General features: G+C 52.8%; 2 protein-coding genes across 9 annotated transcripts in view; one reads left to right on the top strand and one right to left on the bottom strand.

The window, feature by feature from the left end:
* Positions 1-7,296, top strand: part of ZCCHC17 (zinc finger CCHC-type containing 17) — a 92,290-nt gene extending 84,994 nt beyond the window's left edge. For all 8 annotated transcript variants that reach the window (XM_004705028.2, XM_045298995.1, XM_045298996.1 and 5 more), the window contains one exon: positions 6,442-7,296. In XM_004705028.2, the coding sequence (XP_004705085.1) occupies positions 6,442-6,600 (159 nt within the window). In that variant the 3' untranslated portion in view covers positions 6,601-7,296. The remainder of the gene's footprint in view (positions 1-6,441) is intronic.
* Positions 7,297-7,913: 617 nt separating this feature from the next.
* Positions 7,914-16,277, bottom strand: FABP3 (fatty acid binding protein 3). Its single transcript, XM_004705027.2, has 4 exons — positions 16,129-16,277; positions 11,334-11,506; positions 9,458-9,559; positions 7,914-8,169 (listed from the first exon to the last, which is right to left on the bottom strand). The coding sequence occupies exons 1-4, from the start codon at positions 16,199-16,201 to the stop codon at positions 8,116-8,118; spliced, it is 402 nt and encodes a 133-aa protein (XP_004705084.1). The 5' UTR covers positions 16,202-16,277; the 3' UTR covers positions 7,914-8,115.
* Between the last annotated feature and the right edge of the window lie 2,331 nt (positions 16,278-18,608).

The following is an 18,608-nucleotide window of genomic DNA, read 5'->3' as shown; positions in this document are numbered from 1 at the left end:
GCTGCCTTAAGGGTTTCTGAGATGGTAACTCTTCACAGGAGTAGAAAGTCTCATCTTTCTCCTTCAGGCGGTTAAGATTCAACATTAACAATTACTTTTTTTTAAAACAATTACATTTAATAATGGCATATACTCCTCTTTGGTACTAGTAGCATATTGAGGGCTATTGGATTTTAAAGGACTGGTGGTTTCGAACTGCTGACCCTGTGGTTAGCAACCCACCACGTAACCACCACCCCACCAGGGCTCCTGATGCCAAGTGCCCAGTGTCACATTACACACTGAAGTACTCAGTAAGTGGGCTGCTCTGCCCTGCTTCCTAACTTGCTAGAAAACGGCGGGCTGGCTTCTGTGATAAGGACTGTGTGATTTCCTTTGCGAGGCATTTACAAGGATTTCTCTCCCATGCCCCTCCAGGCCTGTGCACCCTTGGGTCATGTTTTCATCCTTTATCTTCTGCTCTGCTTCACTTGTGAGTGTAGTCAGGGGACCATACAGCCACTCTCTCCTAGCTCTTCCTCTTCTGCCCTCCTGTCTTTGTCCCTCACCCAAATGTCCCCCAACTCCACAACTCGAACGCAGTTGAGCTGCAGCTCAAGGCTAGACAGAAATAGAAAAGGATGCCACCTGCGGGAGGACTGGGTTTTCTTTACTCCAGCAGCGAGAAACATCACCTCCAAGGTCCTCTTTGACAGCTGAGAGACCACCTTCTCAAGTGATGAAGATAACAACAAGGTTCGGGATGCAGAGAGCTTTAAGAAAGATTCCGGCTGTGCCGAAGTCTCCCTCCTCTCCTTCCGTGTGTGTTCATTCTGGTTTGCCAGACTCGCCGGAGATTGGTGCCAGAGTCTCTGTTTGTTTGTTTACTTTCCCAGGATGCTACCCTACCTGAAGGGCAGAGCCTCGGGAGGTCTCCAGGGCCCGCCTTTCCTGCGGGGGGGAGGCGGGTGTCGTATGGCTTTGCCGGCCTGGAAGGTGCCACACCATCAGCCACGAAGCCATTGATCTGCTGGTTCGCAGGTCCTCCGGCCGTGGTTTCTGCATCACGGGAACGTGGGCCTCAGAAGCCGCGCGCGCCTTTGTCTCCACTCCTTTGGACACTTGAGGAAGTAGTGGAGTTTCACCTCTTACAAGTTTGACTCCGCTATTATAGTTAATTGCCAACCTTTCCAACAGTAATGAGAGTTGGGTTAAGAATATTCTAGCTGCCCCTGAGTGCTGAGTGTACTATATATCAGGTATAGTTAATGCTTGTTTAATCCTCATAGCCCCGTTAGCATGCCCAATTTGCATAAAAGAAAATTGGGACTCGAAGAAGTTTGAGTTCCACTAGCTGCTAAGTGCCATCTGGAATTTGAAGTTAATTCTGTCTTTTTCCAAAGTAGTTCTGACCTCCGTTCGGTGAGGCTTCCTGTGCACTCCAGAGGAGAGCATGAGACTTTCAGTCGCGTGGTCTGCGTTCCAGTCCTCGCCCTGCCTGTGGGATCTGGGGCAAGTGGTCCCAGCCTCTTAGAGCCAGTTTGTTCACATGCAAGAAGACATGGTATGATTGCCTTCATTGTGGCAGGACACGAAGAGGGTGTGAATTTGCAAAGCATTGTTCAGAGAACACTACCTGAGGCCTCCTCACTGTGGGGGTCCCTTTAATGTGGTCCCTGAAAGCAGACCTGTAAGTTAGAGGGGAAAAAAATCATATATACCTCAAAACTCACTGCCATTGAGTCAGTTCCGATTGATAGTGACCCTGTGGGACAGTAGACCTGCCTCTGTGGGGTTCTGAGATTGTAACTCTCCATGGACGTAGAAAGCCTCATCTTTCTACTGTGGAGCTGCTGGTGGTTTTGAACTTGCGGTTAGCAGCCCAACTCTTAATCACTGTGCCACCAGGGCTGCTCATAGCTACCAGGTATGTGTGTGTCACTGATATAACTTATAATACAAGCTCGTTAAATTTTGACCCCAGCCATGCTGTTCTCATTTCTGTGTATGAGGAGACTAGGTGTCAGTGAGGTGAAATGACTTACTTAAGGGCCCAGGAAAGCAAGTGGCAGAGTCAGAACCCAAGTAAAGATTCTGCTCTCACATGGCTTCTCGCAGCCAGCCTGCTATCAGACATGCCATTGCACGCTCGCAGGGTGCGGGTGGGAAGCGAGTGGGAACAGGAGCCTGGCCCTCTCCGGCTCTCTTTTCCCCCCCTTGTCCTGGAGACCCCCTCGAGCCACTGTGGTGGTGTTGTTAGGTGCTGGCCAGCTGTCTTAACTCAGGGCCGCCCCCTGCCCTGCTCCCTCCCCACAGTTGTTACACTGCAGTCCATTGGTGCACCACTGTGTCAATCCATCTCGCTCAGGCTCCGCCTCTTTTTCACTGACCCTCCGCTCTCGTGTATTTATTTATTTTATTAATCATTTTACTGTGAGGGGGGGCCTCTTACAAATCTTATAACAATCCATCATTCAATTGTATTAAGCACACTTGTGCATATGTTGCCATCAACATTTCCAAAACCTTTTCTTTCTACTTGAGCTCTTGGTATCAGCTCCTCTTTTCCCCTCCCTCTCCTACTTTCCCATCCTGTGAGTCCTTGATCAATTATATATTATTCCTGTTACTTCATGCCTTACACTGTCCCTTGTCTCCCTTCACCAACATTTCTGTTATTTGTTTCCCCAGGGGGGTGGAAGGACGGAGACTATCCAACCTTGTGATGGGTTCCCCCTTTCTCACCCTCCCCCTGCTTCCACCATCTCCCTACCTTCATGATATTGCTACTCCCATTACTGTTCCTGAAGGTTTAATCTGTTCTAAATTTCATGTGTCCAGAGCTCTTATCTGTACCAGTGTGTGTGCTCTGGTCTAGCTGGATCTGTAAGATAGAACTGGGTCCTGGTAGAGGGGGGGAGGAGTGGTATTCAGTAACTAGAGAAATGATGTTTTAGTAGTACTATATTGCACCCTGGTTGAATCATCCCTTCCTTGTAACCCTTCTGTGAGGGGATGTCCAATTGTCTACAAGGTCTCCACTTCAACCTCCCTCTTTCACGTGGACATAAATGTTTGTTTGGGATCTTTTGATAGCCGATACCTGATCCCATTGACCCTCGTGATCACACAGGTTGGTGTGCTTCTTCCACGTGGCTTATTTGCTTCCTTGCTAGATGGCTGCTTATTTAACTTGTAGCCTTTAGGACTCTAGATGCTATATCTTTTGATAGCTGTGCACCATCTGCTCTTCACATTTGCTTATGCACCCATTTTGTCTTCAGTGATCGTGTCCAGAAGGTGAGTATCAAAGAGTGCCAGGTTATTAGAACAAAGTGTTCTTGCGTTGAGGGAGTACTTGAATTGAGGCCCAATGTCCTTAAGACTTAACATATATGTACATTGGGCTCTATCCCTTTCATTATAAATTAATATATTTACATAGATACATGGCTATAGCTATACCTCTATAAATAGCTTTTGCCTCCTACCTCTTTCCTCTATTTCCTTTCACCTTCCTCTTGTCCCACTGTCATGCTCACCCTCCATTCAGCTCTCAGTAATTCCTCTCGGATTGATCAAACCCCACCGGGCTATCCCTGAGTTTGTTGGCTCCCTGCTCCCCCTCTTCTCCCATGTCCCCCCCAGGACCACAGTCCCGTTGTTTTCTCCTTGGGATTGTTTGTCCCTCCTATCTTATATAGATAGGCATAGGGAAAAAGGAGAAAAACAAAATCAAACAATAGATAGTTCCAGGTCTGGCTGCTGACCCTCATGAGTGTTTTCCAGTCAGGTCTGATGAGGTGCCCTGCCCCCCACCCCCCCTCCCCGCGTCAGAAGTTTATTTTCAGGATTCCTCAGCGATTTGATTACTTTGCTCCCCTTGCTGCCCTGTTGCACTCTTTGAGTTTCACCCTGTTGTGTATGGGGCAGACCAGGCACATTTTCCACAGTGCTCTCCCCCATAGCGCTTTGGGTCAGTGAGGGAATGTCATGTCTCACGGTGGGGCTAATCCTGTGGTCCTCTCTGCACTGGCTGCTCTGAGCAGGGATGTCGTCCCTGGTGGCTCGGTGGGCCAGGGTGAGGTTCTCTCTCTCCCTCTCTCCCAATTGGCACTCTTAGTGGTCTGGACACGCCCGCCACTCCCCCCAGGCTGTATCTTCTGTGCTCCCCTCTGTATTACATTCTTCTGGGGAGGGGCCCACGTAGGTCAGCTTGGGCCTAGCCCCATTGTCCTGTTAGTTTGCTTTTTCATGTCAGTGTCTTGCCCTCCATCAAAGCTTGGCGCTCCAGGATAGAGTCTGTTCCCTCTCTCGCTTTCCTGGACCCTCCACGTTTAAAGGTTGATGAGGTGACTAGCCTGGCCTGGCACCCCACAGAAGCCAGGGGCCTGTCTCCATGTGGCATGCTGTTGCACTGGCAGAGAGCTGTGGTGGAGAGAGCCCTGCTGAGATGCCGGCTTTCATACTCGCATTGGCCACTAATAGTTTGGGGAAAGTTTTTTTCTCAGATGTATTTCTTTTTCATCTTTATAACCTTGTGAAGGTTAAAGGTGATAAATAACCAGTGCCAGCAGACTGAAACAAAAAACAAAAGCGCCTGCTGCTGATTCGTGGGTGGCAGCAGTCTTCATAGGAGCCAGACTCAATCAGTCCTGTACCCATAGCTCACCCCTAGTGTGACCTGGGGCAAGTGGGGCACTGTTGCTGGGCAGAGAAGTGGGTGATCTCCCAAGGCTGCTTTGAGCTCTATATCCTGTGGTTCTCCATGTGTTTGTCTCGTGATTAAAATAACTGGTAGATATTTGTTTAACAACCCCAAAAAAGAACAGAATTACGACTACGAGGAATTACTGAAACCTGAATGAAGGCTGAACATGACAGTGGGGCAAGAGGAAAGTAAAAGGAAATAGAGGAAAGAAATAGAAGCCAAGGGGCATTTATAGAGGTCTAAATACAGGCATGTACATATGTATAATGCTAGGGCAATAGATCTATGTATGTATATTTATGTTACATAATCAAGGTAGCAGACAGAAATTGGGCCTCTATTCAAGTACTCCCTCAACGCAAGAAAACTTTGTTCTAATAACATCTTCCCGACACAATTGCTGAAGACAAAAGGGTGCATACCCTGTTTCCCCGAAAGACATCCCCCGAAAATAAGACCTACTTACAGTTTTGCCTCTCACTGAAATACAAGGCACCCCCCCGAAAATAAGACCTCCCCGAAAATCAGGGGAAGCAGGGTAGAAGTTAAACAAACGGCCATCTAGCTGAGAAGCAACGAAGCCCACATGGAAGAAGCACACCAGCTGTGTGATCATGAGGTGTTGATGGGATCAGATATCAGGCATCAAAGGCCCAGAACAAAAAATCATATCAATGTGAATGAGAGGGTGTGCAGAGTGGAGACCAAAAGCCCATCTGTAGACAATTGGACATCCCCTTACAGAAGTGTCACAAGGAAGAAACAAGCCAGTCAGCGTGCAGTACAGCACCGATGAAACATACAACTTTCCTCTAGTTCTTTAATGCTTCCTCTCCACTACTATCGGGATCCCAATTCTACCTTACAAATCCGGCTAGACCAGAGCATGTACACAGGTACAGATCAGAGCTGGAAACACAGGGAATCCAGGACAGATAAACCCCTCAGGACCCATAATGAGTAGCAATACCAGGAGGGTAAGGGGGAGGAAAGGGGAAATCGGCCACAATGATCTACCTATAACCTCCTCCCTGGGAGCTGGACAACAGAAAAGTGGGTGAAGGGAGACATCGGTCAGTGTAAGACATGAACAAATAATAATTTATAAATTATCAAGGGGGAGGAAGGGAAAAAAATGATCTGATACCAAGGGCTCAAATAGAAAATGTTTGTAAAATGATGATGGCAACAAATGTACAACTGTGCTTGACATAATGGATGGAAGTATGGATTGTGTTGAGTTGTTATAAGCCCCCAATAAAATGGTTTAATAAAACAAAAAAAGTATGAATGAAAAACTCTTATCCTTGCCCACTCACTGATCCCCAAATGTAATACTTGTAAATTATTGGTTTTCTGTGCATATTAAACCAATATGTATATAAGTATTTATGATATACACATCATACGTGTGTATACATGTGCATTTGTATGTGCTATTTGCCAGTGAGGCAGCTCCAACTCAAGGCCACTTTATGCAACCCCCGAGCCACCCCACGACCCTGGGCAGGCGGGCCTGAGCCCACTGTTAGAGCTATTGAATCCTGCTCCCACTCACTGTGGGTCTCCTGCTTTCCGCCCGTCTGTATAGCTAGGCGCTGAACGCCCTGGAGTTCACTAACCATACCATGCTGTGGCTTGAGTCTTTCACTTCAATCTAGTTTTGTCCTTTTTACAGTGGTCCTGTGAGTCGTCTGTCTGCTTACAGGAAATACACGTATCCATGTTTGATTTTCGGACCTTCTTTCCAGGAAAAGAAGAAAAAGAAACACCGAGACAGGAAGTCATCTGACTCGGACAGCTCCGGCTCCGAGAGCAACGCCGGCAAGAAGGCCAGGCACGCGTCAAAAGACAGCAAGGCGGCCAAGAAGAAGAAGAAGAAAAAGCACAAGAAGAAGCACAAGGAGTGAGAGCGGAAAGGAGAGAGGGCTGGGTGAGAGCACGAAGAACCAGATCCTTAGTCCCGAAAGTCGAAGCTCCAGTTGTGAGAATAAGGCCTCCCATCCCATTTACTTCTCTCCCATGAGAGGCGGCTTCCCCAAAGGCAGCAGGCAGGGTTTGGGAGTTCCATGTCCAGAGCAGCTGCCTGATTGAGTTTGCTTATTGCTCCTGGTCTCTTTGCAAGTGACCTCTGCACCCTACCCATGCGCTCACCCAACACCTTTCAGCAGAAGAGCCCTCGCCTCTCCAGCTGCCACCGCCACAGCTGCGTTCCGAGTCCAGCCCAAGCTTGAGCCGCAGCTACTGCTGTGGAGGGGAGTCTCACTGGTCGGAGAAGAACAGAGCCACCTGCTCTGTCCCGGGCTGGCCGGTGGGGTGAGCCTGGTCAGAAGTGGTGCTCTTTTTCCATTCTCCCCAACGTGGCTCTACTCTGCTACAAGTGACAGCCGTGAAAAAGCCCGCCAGAAAAAGACCGTTTGCAGTGACTGAGTTTGTGTGTGGCATTCCTCCAGACGGCTGAACCAGCCAGCCCCAGCCAAGATCATTGTTCTACTTTGTACTCATTACTGTGCGTGTTAATCAGTTCCCCTTGAGACCTCTGCTTAAGTTCCTGGCATTTGATGGAAATGTGTTTGGTTTGACACTAAAAGTTCTTATTCCTTTAATCCCGCTCTTCCTGGGTCATTTACAGATTTGAAGTCAGTGAGCCTGCATGGGTGGACAGACATTCTGTGTTACCCCATATATTGGAGAGGTCCAGGGACACCAGCAGGCCTCATAAGCCTTCCTCTGTAGTGGTCAGATGACACACACACACACACACACACACACACCCCAAATTGGGTGGATTAACTATAAAAATGTAAAACCGTGAGTAGGGCCTAGGGCATAGGCTAAGCAGTCACTGCCAGTGGTCATCTTCCACCACCGTGATGGAAACTGTGACCTCAGCGTGAGTTCTAACAAGAGAGTGACCTGAACATGCCACAGAAAACAAATGCCCACCAGATTCAAGAGCATTTGGTGAAGGGGCAAAGCCCCTTCCCTGAGCTGTCCAGGTGGAGAAAGGGCGCTGTAAAAACAAGTACAGGTGTAGATGTTTAACACTGATTGCATATGGTGACTGCTGACTCCCACTGTCCCTGGGACTGGCCATCCCAGTCTCTTGGCAAATGCTTCTTGATCCGGGCTCCTTCACGCAGTCATCTCTGTCCATGGTGTGGCGCACAGGGGCAACTTAGACATTCAGAAGCAGGTCACCAGAGGCAAAAAGGCAAGTGAGTGGCCGTGAGCTCTCCTTTATTGACCTCAGAGCACCTTGCAGAGACAGTTAAAAAGCAAGCATACACAGTGGGAACCGGACCAGGCTGATGCCACCTGATCCCAGGACTCCCCAACCGAAGTGAATTTATACAAAATGCCAGAGGGGCGCAATGAGGCAGTCGGGTGCCGAGTCCAGTGGTCGCTGTTGGCCGAGCAGTCCGTCAAGCCTCTTTCTCGTAGGTGCGAGTGCTGACCACACTGCCGTGGGAAAGTGTCTGGAAGGAGAGACAGAGTGGGGCAGAGATGGGGGCCCTCCACACTGAAGGAGAAGACCCTCTGCGTTCATCATAAAACTCTTCTTCATTTACTAAGCGTTTATCACGTGCCAGGCACTTTGTATATATTTTTTCAGATCCTTATGCCACGTCTTTAAGACAGGCACACAAATTCTCCTTTTCAGAGATTTGAGATCATGAAACATGAAGGGAATTGACTTGGTCAGGATCCCCCGGTATTTCTCTCTGCTTGGCATCATTCATCCTTGGTGCTTTGGATAGTGCCTAGCACATAGCAGACAAAGAAAAACCGCACTGCCACTAGGTCAATTCTGACTCACAGCAACCCCATAGGACAGGGTAGAACTGCCCCTATGGGTCTCCAAGACTGTGACTGTTTACAGGAATAGAAAGCCTGCTTTCTCCCGAAAGAGCTGGAGGTTTTGAACTGCTGGCTCTGCGGGTAGCAGCCCAGTGCATAACTGCTCTACTACCACTACCAGGGCTCGCAGTAAGACAAACAGGTGAATCAAAATGTCTGGAAGCTCTTGGGAAGGGACTGAGTCAGGCCATTAATTCTTCATTCCTTCTTCCCCTAAACTAGGGCCAGAGCCTCGTTCCTTCCTGGGAGAGTAGTCTAATTGCCAGTACTTGGTCTGGCATGCCTGTGTTTGTAGCTAAAAGATCTTCGTTCCCAGGAGTGAGTTCCTGCCAGTAGGCAGGTACGCGGAGAGCACTGAGCAGCCGGGCACTGACAGGTGGGACTGAAATGGTCGAAAAGACAGCACTGTCAACTAGAGACTCCGCCTCCAGCTGTGTCCCTTGCCAAAGCCTTTGACTGTGACGGTGCACTCGGGAAGGGGAGTGCAGTGCAGGCGAGGAGAACCTTTTGTAGAGGGTCTGAGGTCAGCTGTGGCCCTGTTTTCTCACTCACTGGGGCCGAGGCAAGGTGATTGATGGAGGAGGAAAGGCAGGCCATGGAGCCACCTACGTCCTTCCTCCCAGCACACGGGGCCTGCTGCTAGACGATGCTACCTCCCGCACACTTCCCAGCAGCCCTGCAAGGTGAGTCATATTTACACCCACTTAATGGTTCCATCCCAGGACGGGCCTGCTCACGGTCACAGCCTGTCTACTGAGAGTTGAGCCTATGACGGACGGACGGTCTGAATCCAGAGCCACCATAGAGAACATGCCCACCTAACGTCATCCGATCCCAGTTCCAGGGTTCCCCGAAAGGACAACAGCTGGAACCAGTTAGGTGGGGCTCCCCGGTTACCCATCTTACCAGGATGAGCTTCCCATCACTTAGTTCCCGGACAAGCGTCGTCACCTGCCCATCCCACTTCTGCGTGTGGACGAGTTTGCCGCCATCCAGCGTCACAGTGGACTGTGGAAAGAGGAGAGGCCTGATCTGAGATCCCAGCTAGGACTGGAGCAAAACACACTGGCCTCTGTTCATGGGGCCTGGGAAGAATCAGCCTCCGACCCAAGCTAGGGATGACAAGAGCCACCGCACCCCAGCTCTGCGCAGGCCTGGTTCACGGCCAGCCTCTGCACCATTGCCTAGACTACGGGAAGGGACTCCTTTTTGCCAGAGGAAATTGCATTGCCCGAAACCCCTCAGCTTCACTACAAGTTTGTGTTTTGAGTTGACTTTTGGTTGTTGCGCATTCAGAAACCTTTTGCTGTGACCACACTTTTCCCAGCTCCCACAAGGAGTTATGCAACTGAGCCCCTGCGTCTCGGCCACAGTTTAAGCAGCTGTGGTCTCAGAGCCCCAGCGCCTCTTGAGATAACGGGGCATTTCCCGGTGCGAACAGTCATGCCCCTGGTAGACTTCTTATCCCCTCTTGTCATTCACACCATGTGACCCCATCGGGCAAAAGGCAGTCCCAAAGGAAGCAGTTGCAGGGTCCCGGGGCTAAGTGCCTGGGAAGTGTTCCACTTCTCAAGGTCAGATGCACACTCGGTCCCTTGGCCCGTCCACCTGCATCACCTGGTTCTCAACTGGCAACTCTCTCTCCTAGGCATCTCTTCTCTAGGAATTTGGGGGCTCTGTGCCAGCCTATGGGATAGGGTGTGGGCCAGGCTCTGTGTGTGTGTGTGTGTGTGTGTGTGTGTGTGTAGGGGCTTAACTCCTGGTGCACTCCCACTACCACGACCTTCCTCATTCTCCCCAGCTTTCTGCCCATCCACTCAGGGCCCTCAGAGCAGTTCTTGGGTTTACATTTGTCGCCTTGCCCCTTGGCAAGAAGGTGGGCAAGTCCTAGGAGGTAGGAGAATGTGGTGGGACAGCCACCTTTACCCCAAGCTGGCTGCCAGCCTTGAAACCATCTCCAATCTGCTGCCAGCCAGTGTGCTCTGGGTTGTGCTCAAACTCTTTGTTCTAGGCAAGGCAACCAGACACCCACTCCACCAAAACTGAGGGGCCAGGTCACAGGGTGAAGGTGGGGAGATCACAAAGAGGTCAAATGCCCTTAGTTCTCTCTCACTCCCACCTGGCCCCAGGGCTTGGTCGGATGCCTGAGACAGCTGCCAAGACAGCCACAAGCAGCCCAAGACTGAGGGTCTGAGGCTTGGTGGAGGGAAGACTTTACAGATACACCCAAGACAGTGATTGCCCCACCTGGGAACCTTGTAGCTTGTCATGCCTGTCAACTGGCAGCAACAGAAGATATTCAAGGTCACTGCCAAGTCCAGGAGTTGGAGGTTGGAGAAGAGGAAACATCGGAGTAGGTCTCAGCCTCTTGTTCCTAGCTGCCGCCACCTCTGTTGAATGACCTTGCCACTGATCGGAGGGCCCTGACTTCTGGGCAGCATTCCCAAGTACTTGGGTCACAGCCGTGACCACATAACTCCCCAACTATGGAAAGGGGACAGGAACGCAGAGCAACTGCACGCCTTCCACAAGGTCACCCAGCTGGAGCGGGAGTAGACATTGATGGCTCCATGCCGCCCGCCAGGCTCTTAGCCTGGTATTCCCAGAGGCAGCCAGTGGATGCTACTGACAAGTGAGCAAAGCAGAACTTGCCCGCACCTGGCTCTGGGGACGCTGCAGCACTGCCCAGGGCTTTCGGAACCTTGTTCGTTGCAGGCCCCTACGATAGCCGGCCCCTAGGGGTCCTCTCGCCCTGCACTCAGCATCCCCTTCCCAGGCTCACCTTGACCTTGCGGTCATCTGCCGTTGTCTCATCAAACTCCACTCCCAGTTTGAAGCTGATCTCCGTGTTCTTAAAGGTGCTCTGTGTCTTTACGGTGATGTTTTCCCCGTTCACTTCAATGATGGTGGTAGGCTTGGTCATATTAGCCACCTGTCTGGTAGCAAACCCCACACCTGAGAAAAAGGGGAAGGTTACCAGGACAATATTTGTACATGAACGGTACACATTTTGATTCATTTATGCAAACCGTGCAACTCGCGGGCCAGAGCGGAAAGAGGCACGGACGAAGAGCTCAAGGATCAAGTCTTGGGCTTGAGAATGAGGACGCAGAGGACTAGAGCTTCCAAAGCCTCTGAATGCCCATATGTAACATTCTCTTCCCCATTGCTGTGTGCAGCGGAGAGACCACAGCAAACCAGTGGCAGTCTGCGATTCAAATACCCTGCCATTCACAAGGTTAGGTTAGCAGTCTTGCCATAAAAACCTTTCTGAAACAAAAGCACCCAAATATGAAGCTCTCGTTACTCCACGTAGCTCCTATGTAAGGCGATCTACTTCTGAAGACACCCTTTCCATCCTTAACTCCTCCCCCAAGAATCTCATGCTCTTCAATTTACACATAAAATGGTAGCAGTTTGGGCATCTTGAGGGGGCTCAAATGATGTACCTTTGAGATATTCTTTGAATTTGGGGAGCAGAAGGAAGGGGCAAGATCAGGGCTGTAGGTTAAATGGCAGAGAGGGTCCCAATGCAATTCTCAGAGGTCAGCCCTCCCCAGGATGGGAACAAAACTCAACACGACTTTCTCCCTGCTAATGCGTTTGTCAACTTTCTCAAAACTTCCAGAGAAGCCCCTGTGATCACACTGTCTTTGGAGGAACAAAAAAAAATCAAGATTACCCCTGGGAGTCCTGAGCTGACTTCTCTGCCTTGAATTTAACCGGCCCATTGGCTCAACTGGGAAGCGCCTGTTTTGATTAGCGTTTTTTTACGGCACCTTAAGGAGCAAGACTAGACCTTCACTGCTCACAGGCAGAGACGTGCTGAAGCACGTGGTGTGTGGAACAAACCCGAGCGTGTGTGAACTGGGGCCCTCATGGCACTACTCTCTGACCTAGCCTTGCACGGAGTGCTTTCTGTGTGCCGGGAGCCGGACACGCACGATGGTCTCCAATCCTTTCTGCTTCCCTGAAGGACCGGCTCCAGTGTCCGCATGCCGTAACTGACACAGCGCTCAGGGTCAGGGCCACACCTCTGGGAGCCATCTCCAGAACTGTTTGACTCCGAAGCCACCTAATTGTTGGGTCTCCCGCAGCCCATGGCTGGAGTGCAGCACTTCCCTCTAGGATACCACCCCCCCACCCCCGCCAGCAGCTTTCCAACCACTGGCTCAGGAGGAACAGGCATGTGAGCTGTGAGAGCCAGAGGAACAAGACATTTCCAACTGGGGAAGCAATCGGCCCAAAGCCTCAGGAGCACCGGTGTCCTCATCCCCATAACATGGTGGGATGCGTGACGCTTTGCGTCATTTTCCCTGGTTCACTTCTCAAGAGGCCAGCAACAAGTGTGTGTTCAAAGCCCTCTCATGCATGATTCAGAAGGTAGATAGAAAGCAGGGAGTGTTTGCACAGCTTAAGAAGAAGCCTACGGTGATATTGACAATACGCGCAGGCAGGACTCCACTTCTGGTTCCCCAGGGGACTCCTACCCGGAACCCAAGCATGGTGTCCCTGGGCACTGGGGAAACCCCTAAGGTGTACCATCAATGAGTGAGGAAGAGAGAACTTTTAAGTAAAGCCTTTTACCTTTTTCAGGTTATAGCTTCTATGGCCATCTGCCCTTTGGCCTCTAACCCTCCAACGTGAGTGCCTTGCCCCTGCCCTCAGCAACCTGTGCTGAGCTGTGGTCTAAGACTGGCGGGGTGGGGGTGGGGGGCGCGGATGCAGGCCCAGGGATAAGTGTGTATATGTAAGTCCCCAGATGTGCCTGCTACCTCTGACCCAGTACCCAGCTCCTGATCATGAACCCATCTTGGTTCCCCTGCCCCAGCAGGTGGGGAGGGGACGGGACGGGACAGGACACTCATCTGTTCCGTCCAACAGCCCTGAAGCATAGGTTTTACCGCCTTTGTTTGCAAAGGAGTATCAAGTCACTTGCTCAACTTCAAACCTGGATTTGAATTTAGGATTAACTGCCTCCAGCATGTTTAGAGCCAGCCAGTCACACACACCCCAACACTGCTGGTGTGGGATTTGCCCCAGGTGCAGAGTGTTTGGGGAAGGGAACTACTACTGGGTAAGTGACTGAGCCAAGAGAAGTAAACCGTGGACTGATAAGCGTTTAAGACTAGGGAAGAGCTATGTGCTACTAAGAAATGAAGCTGTATTTATTCAGAAGTCAAGAGCCCCTCTTCCTGCTGGGCCTCGGCCTTTCTGTACAGTGAGAAGAGCAGGCTGGATGGAATCTCATCTCCTAATAGAAGGAGCTGCCCAAAGGCAGGTCTTTAGGGAGACCAGTTCCCTAGTCCCAAGTTGGGACAGAATGCTAGAACAAGAGTAGTATGAATGTTGAAGCCCAGCCCTTTCATCCAGTGGCTGCATTGGGGTAATTCCAACTTCTCCAACAGCTGCCCACCCCCCACCCTGCTTCAGCAAGGTTGGGCTGCCTTCCTGAAGTCACTGCAGAGTGCCCAGCATAGCACAGGTCCTGTTTCATAGAAACAGGGTTCGGAGGAAAGGTGAGTGGTGCCAGAGTGGGCCTCCCCACTCCTTGGAGCCCTCTGCCCTGGGAGGACAACAGGGAGCACGGCTCTTGACTGTGAAGATGTGCCTGCTTTCCCCATCCCAGTCTGAGGGTGTACGGTAGTGTTTTTCAAAGTGGCTGAGACCAGCCTCTACCCCCAAAAGATCCACTGGGGAAACAAAACACAAAAGCTCACTGCCTTGAGTCATCCCAACTCATATCGGCCCTGTAGGGGCACGGTAGAACTGCCTCTTAGTTTCCTAGGCTGTAACGTCTGGAAGAAGAAAGGCCCATGGTTTTCCCGTGGAGTGGATGGTGGTTTCCGACTGCTGACCTTGCAGTTAGCAGCCCAACATGTAACCACTACGCCACCGGGGGGCTCCTGGTGGGAAGATGGGGGGCAGAGGTAGGCTGCACAACCAAATACTTAGCTCATAATCCAGGATACAAGGTAGGAAAGATCCAGGAGGGCTGCAGAAGCAGATACCTACATTTTATCGTGGATTGTGGGCTATATTACAAATGTTTTTAATGCCGTGGAGGGTGCCAAGTAATTTTGTCTTGTTTTCCTGAAAAGGGAGCAGTAGTACAAGTCAGTTTGGGAGCCTATGGTTTGGACTGATCTCTATGCTACAGACTTTGGAGAAGGAATATTACCCTCTCCACCAAAGCCCAAACCAGGAAGGAGGGGGGTGGAAGTCAAAGGGGTCAGCAAACCTCCCACACATCCAGGTCTAGCGTGCTGGGGGGAATTCCACATTACAGATCTAGAAACCTAGGTTTTCATGTATGCTCTGCTATGACATTTCTATGAGTTTCCGCTAGAAACCTAGGTTTTCATGTATGCTCTGCTATGAAATTTCTATGAGTTTCCGCTCTGTCTAGACCCCTTTTCCTGTCTGTTGAACTAGGCAAGGTGTGGAGATCCCCAAGGTTCTCATCTTTATTCTTAACCATCCCTAATAACACACAGCTACCCCTAGACCCTCCCTGCCTTGAATAGGGACCCTTGTTCTGGGACCCTCTGGCACATGCTGTAGTCCAATGGCTTTCTCCACTTGACCCTTCTCGGAGGGCTTGCTAGAATAATCCCCAGGTGGTACAAATGATTAATACTCTGGCTGCTAATTTGAAGGTCAGAAGTTCAAGATCACCCAAGGGAGCCTTAGGATAAAGGCCCAACATCCACTTGGGAAAAAGACAGTTCTGTGACACACATGGGATCACCATGAATTGGAGTCAGCTCAAAGGCAACTTGTTTTTTACAGGGTGGCTGAGCAGTGGGGCGAGGTAGTGTGCTCAGCTTGTGACTGACCGCCCCCCCCACACACACACCCGTCCTGGCACCGGGCTTCCTGGTGTTCAAGAGGGTACCTTCCACGGCAATCCTTCCCAGCACGGGTCGGGTCGGAGTCACTATGAAGGGCTCTCCTCGCACACCGGGCTCAGGCTCCCCGCGGGCGGTTTCCCTCCTAGGCATGCATACTTGAGGCGGTGGCACACTCTCCGTCCTCCCCAACCCCTGGCGATGCTCAGCTCTCCTAAACACCATGGCTGCGAAGGTACTTTCCCCCATGAAGCCTCCCACCGCCTGCCATGAATGCTCTCCTGTTACCCAAACCTCCTTCCCCGCGCTGGCGCATCTACCCCGCTTCCTGGAAAGCCCTGGTGGCGCAGTGGTTGCACGTTGGGCTGCTAACTGCAAGGTCCGCAGTTGGTAACCAACAGCCGCTCTGCGGGAGAAAGGCATGGCGTTCTTCTACTGTCGGGCAGGTCGATCCGGACCTGGAAGCCGTTATGAGTCGGAATCGACTGGAAGCCAGGTCCATCTGCCTCCTCCCGGCACCGCCCTAGAGAAGGATCCCCGCTGCTGACTCCGACCACGGAAGCTCCCTTCCAGCAGGCGCCCGCGAGCCCCGCCTGGGCTGCCACGGCCGCGCCCCGCTGCTTCCCAACCTTGACCAAGAGGGATGCAGCCCGAGCGCGGGGCAGCCCCCCGGGCCGGAGCGCGGCGCTCGGCCGCTGCCAGCCCAGCAGCCCGAGCCCCGCTCACCGAGCGACTTCATGTAGTCATCGAAATTCTTGCTGTCCACCAGTCTCCAGGTGCCCGCGAACGCGTCTGCCATGGTGACACGGGAAGGCGCCGGCAGGAAGAGCAGCCACGAGGACGGCCGGCCGCATGCGAGGACTCCGGAACCCGCGGCTCCCGGCGCGCGCGCCGCTTTAAATAGACCGCTGGTCACGTGGCGCGATGTGGCCCAAGCCCCCGGCTCCCGAAATAGGAAGCCCGCCCTGGGCTGGCGCGCGCCCGCGGGAGCCCCGCCCCGACCCCGGGCAGCGGGGGAGGGGACGGGAGGGGAGGGGGCCGGCTGGGCGGCCCGCGGGCCTGAGTCAGCTCTGGGGCCTGGCCGGCCGCTCCCCGCCCTAGCCTGCGAGCCCTCGGCCGTTTCGGAGGAGGAGGAAGCGCGTCCCGGGCTCCAGTCCTCCAGTCCCCGGCCCCGCTTGGGGTCAGAGCGCAGGCGGGACCCGGGGAGAAAGTCACCTCGCCCTTGGGCCCCCGCCCCCACGGGGGAAGGCTTTCCGGGATTCCTGCGGCGCAGGCATCCTCGCCCTCCTTCGGCAGGTGAAGGGCCGGCGGCGGAGAGGGGACCGGAGGGACGCGGCCACCAGAGGCAGGAGGTCGGCTGCCGCCCGGGTGGCAAGCCTGCTCTAGCTGACTCACAGCCTGCGCTTGCCTGCACCCGACTGGGTACAGCCCAGGACCTCCTCCGGCCCCAAGGGGGACTCTCTTGTCCCTGTCCCACACGTGCTCACCCCACCCCAGGAATGTCTCCTGGGCGCCTGTCTGCAGAACACCCATCTGCCTTTCCGACCTCTGAGCACGGCCGAGCCTTTCCTGGGGTGTTCCTGCACCCCTAACCCCAGCGGATGTTCTGCCCCGCAGCCATCTCCCTCCTCTCCACCGCACGTCCCCTGACCTCCGAGGGCGCCTGCGCTGCGCGGGCCTGGAACTGTGGCTCTGCGGGCTCACTGGGCCACGTGCGCTTTGTAAGTAGTCTCCCTGAACTGTCAGAGGCTGCCAACCCACCGCCTTGGAGTTGGTTTTAGACCCTCCGGGACAGTCGGACTGCCCCCACGCACTGAAGGGAGCACCTTTTCCACTTGGAGTGGTTGGTGGGTTCAAACCACCCGTCTCTCAGGCCCTGTGGAAGCACTTCAGCGCCGCCCTGTCGAGGCTCTGCTGGTTGGTGAGGAAAGGGAAGGGTTTGTTCATTCATGCCTTCCTTCGTGGGCACTCACTTCCTGCCCAGCTCTGTGAGGGCCTGGAGAGACAGCCCTGAATCAGACACACCTCCACACAAGTCAAGGCAGGTGAGGGTCGGGGACTGTTGGGGGAGCTCAGGGAAGGCTTCCCAGGAGAAATGGTTGCAGGAAGGAGGTGGACACGTGGGTCGTTCCCACAGTGTGGCGACCCTCTCCCCAGAGCCTCTGCTTCTCCATGGGGAAGTCGATGCCATCTGTCCTTCCTTTCTCCCCCTTGGCTGTCCTGGGCAGAGGCCAGGGAGGAAGAGTCCTCTCCACTCAAAGTCTTGGTTTCCTTTGCAGAAGTCCAGTTGCCAGAATCAGAAGTCTATTTCTGCCAAAGCTACAGGAACAGGCCTCCGGGCTGGGCAGGGAGCCCCAATGACCTCACGACTGGAGCAGGTGCAGGGATGTGTGTGGTTTCTAATTCAAGGTCACTGCTTTTAGGCCCAGCCTCTGCTCTCATACAGAGGGACCCAGGCTGAGAGACCAGTATTGTCTCCTTCCCCCATGCCGTGTAACAGTGAGGAGTCTGGGCTGGCAGAGCCGCTGACCGGAAGATCAGCGTTCCAGTCCTGATGCCACCATGTAAATGGTGTGTCCTTAGGTAGTTCAGGTCCACCCCTGCACCGGAATCTGGATCTTTATCTGTCAGGTGGAGATAATATCAGTATTTACTTCATGGAGTTATTGAGGATCACATGGGAATATGCACTTTAAAATGCTGGACATGGTTGACTTAGTAAATGCTTGCTGCCCTGGCAAGGTAGGAGATTCTCCTCCCCCTGGTTAGGGCAGGGCACCTGAGTCTGGTCTCACCCAGCCCCTTGTACCAGGGCAGAAGGCTTTGCTGCTGGAATCCGCGGCACTGATTTCTGAGACGGGATTAGGTATGCTACAATTGTGAGGTGGTCTTGAGACCTGGCGTTCAATTTGAGACACTGGGTCAGCCCCTACCTTTCCTGCCCTGCCCCCCTATCCTCAGCATGCTTAGACCCTGCCATCAAGATTGGCACCTAAGCCTCGCCTCTCCATCCCTCCGAGTCCCTGAGTCCCTGCATCCTCCTTGCCGGGTGTACTTTCCACATCCGGGTAAGAGGAGCTTCCCCCTCCTGCTCCCCTTTCTGGCAGAGCCAGATGTGGCTTTAACTTCAGGCAGGCAGCAGAGCCAGTCCTTGCCCAGAGCAGCATCTCCTCAGCCCTCGCCCGATAATGATGTCACTGCTCTGT

The sequence above is a fragment of the Echinops telfairi genome, unplaced genomic scaffold (genome assembly GCF_000313985.2).
Source record: "Echinops telfairi isolate 266 unplaced genomic scaffold, ASM31398v2 ScPeMD7_7457;HRSCAF=8495, whole genome shotgun sequence".
NCBI classification, from domain to species: domain Eukaryota; kingdom Metazoa; phylum Chordata; class Mammalia; order Afrosoricida; family Tenrecidae; genus Echinops; species Echinops telfairi.
Note: the sequence above shows the minus strand (reverse complement) of the source record. Positions and strands in the feature narration are given on the sequence as shown.

Bases quoted from the DNA above. Each gene is read 5' to 3' on its own strand.
- FABP3 (XM_004705027.2), bottom strand. From the start codon at position 16,201: ATGGCAGACGCGTTCGCGGGCACCTGGAGACTGGTGGACAGCAAGAAT. The intron at 11,507-16,128 runs GTGAGCGGGGCT...CCTTTTTCTCAG, and splicing joins TGACTACATGAAGTCGCTCG to GTGTGGGGTTTGCTACCAGA. The intron at 9,560-11,333 runs GTGAGCCTGGGA...CTCTTTCCACAG, and splicing joins CAGATGACCGCAAGGTCAAG to TCCACTGTGACGCTGGATGG.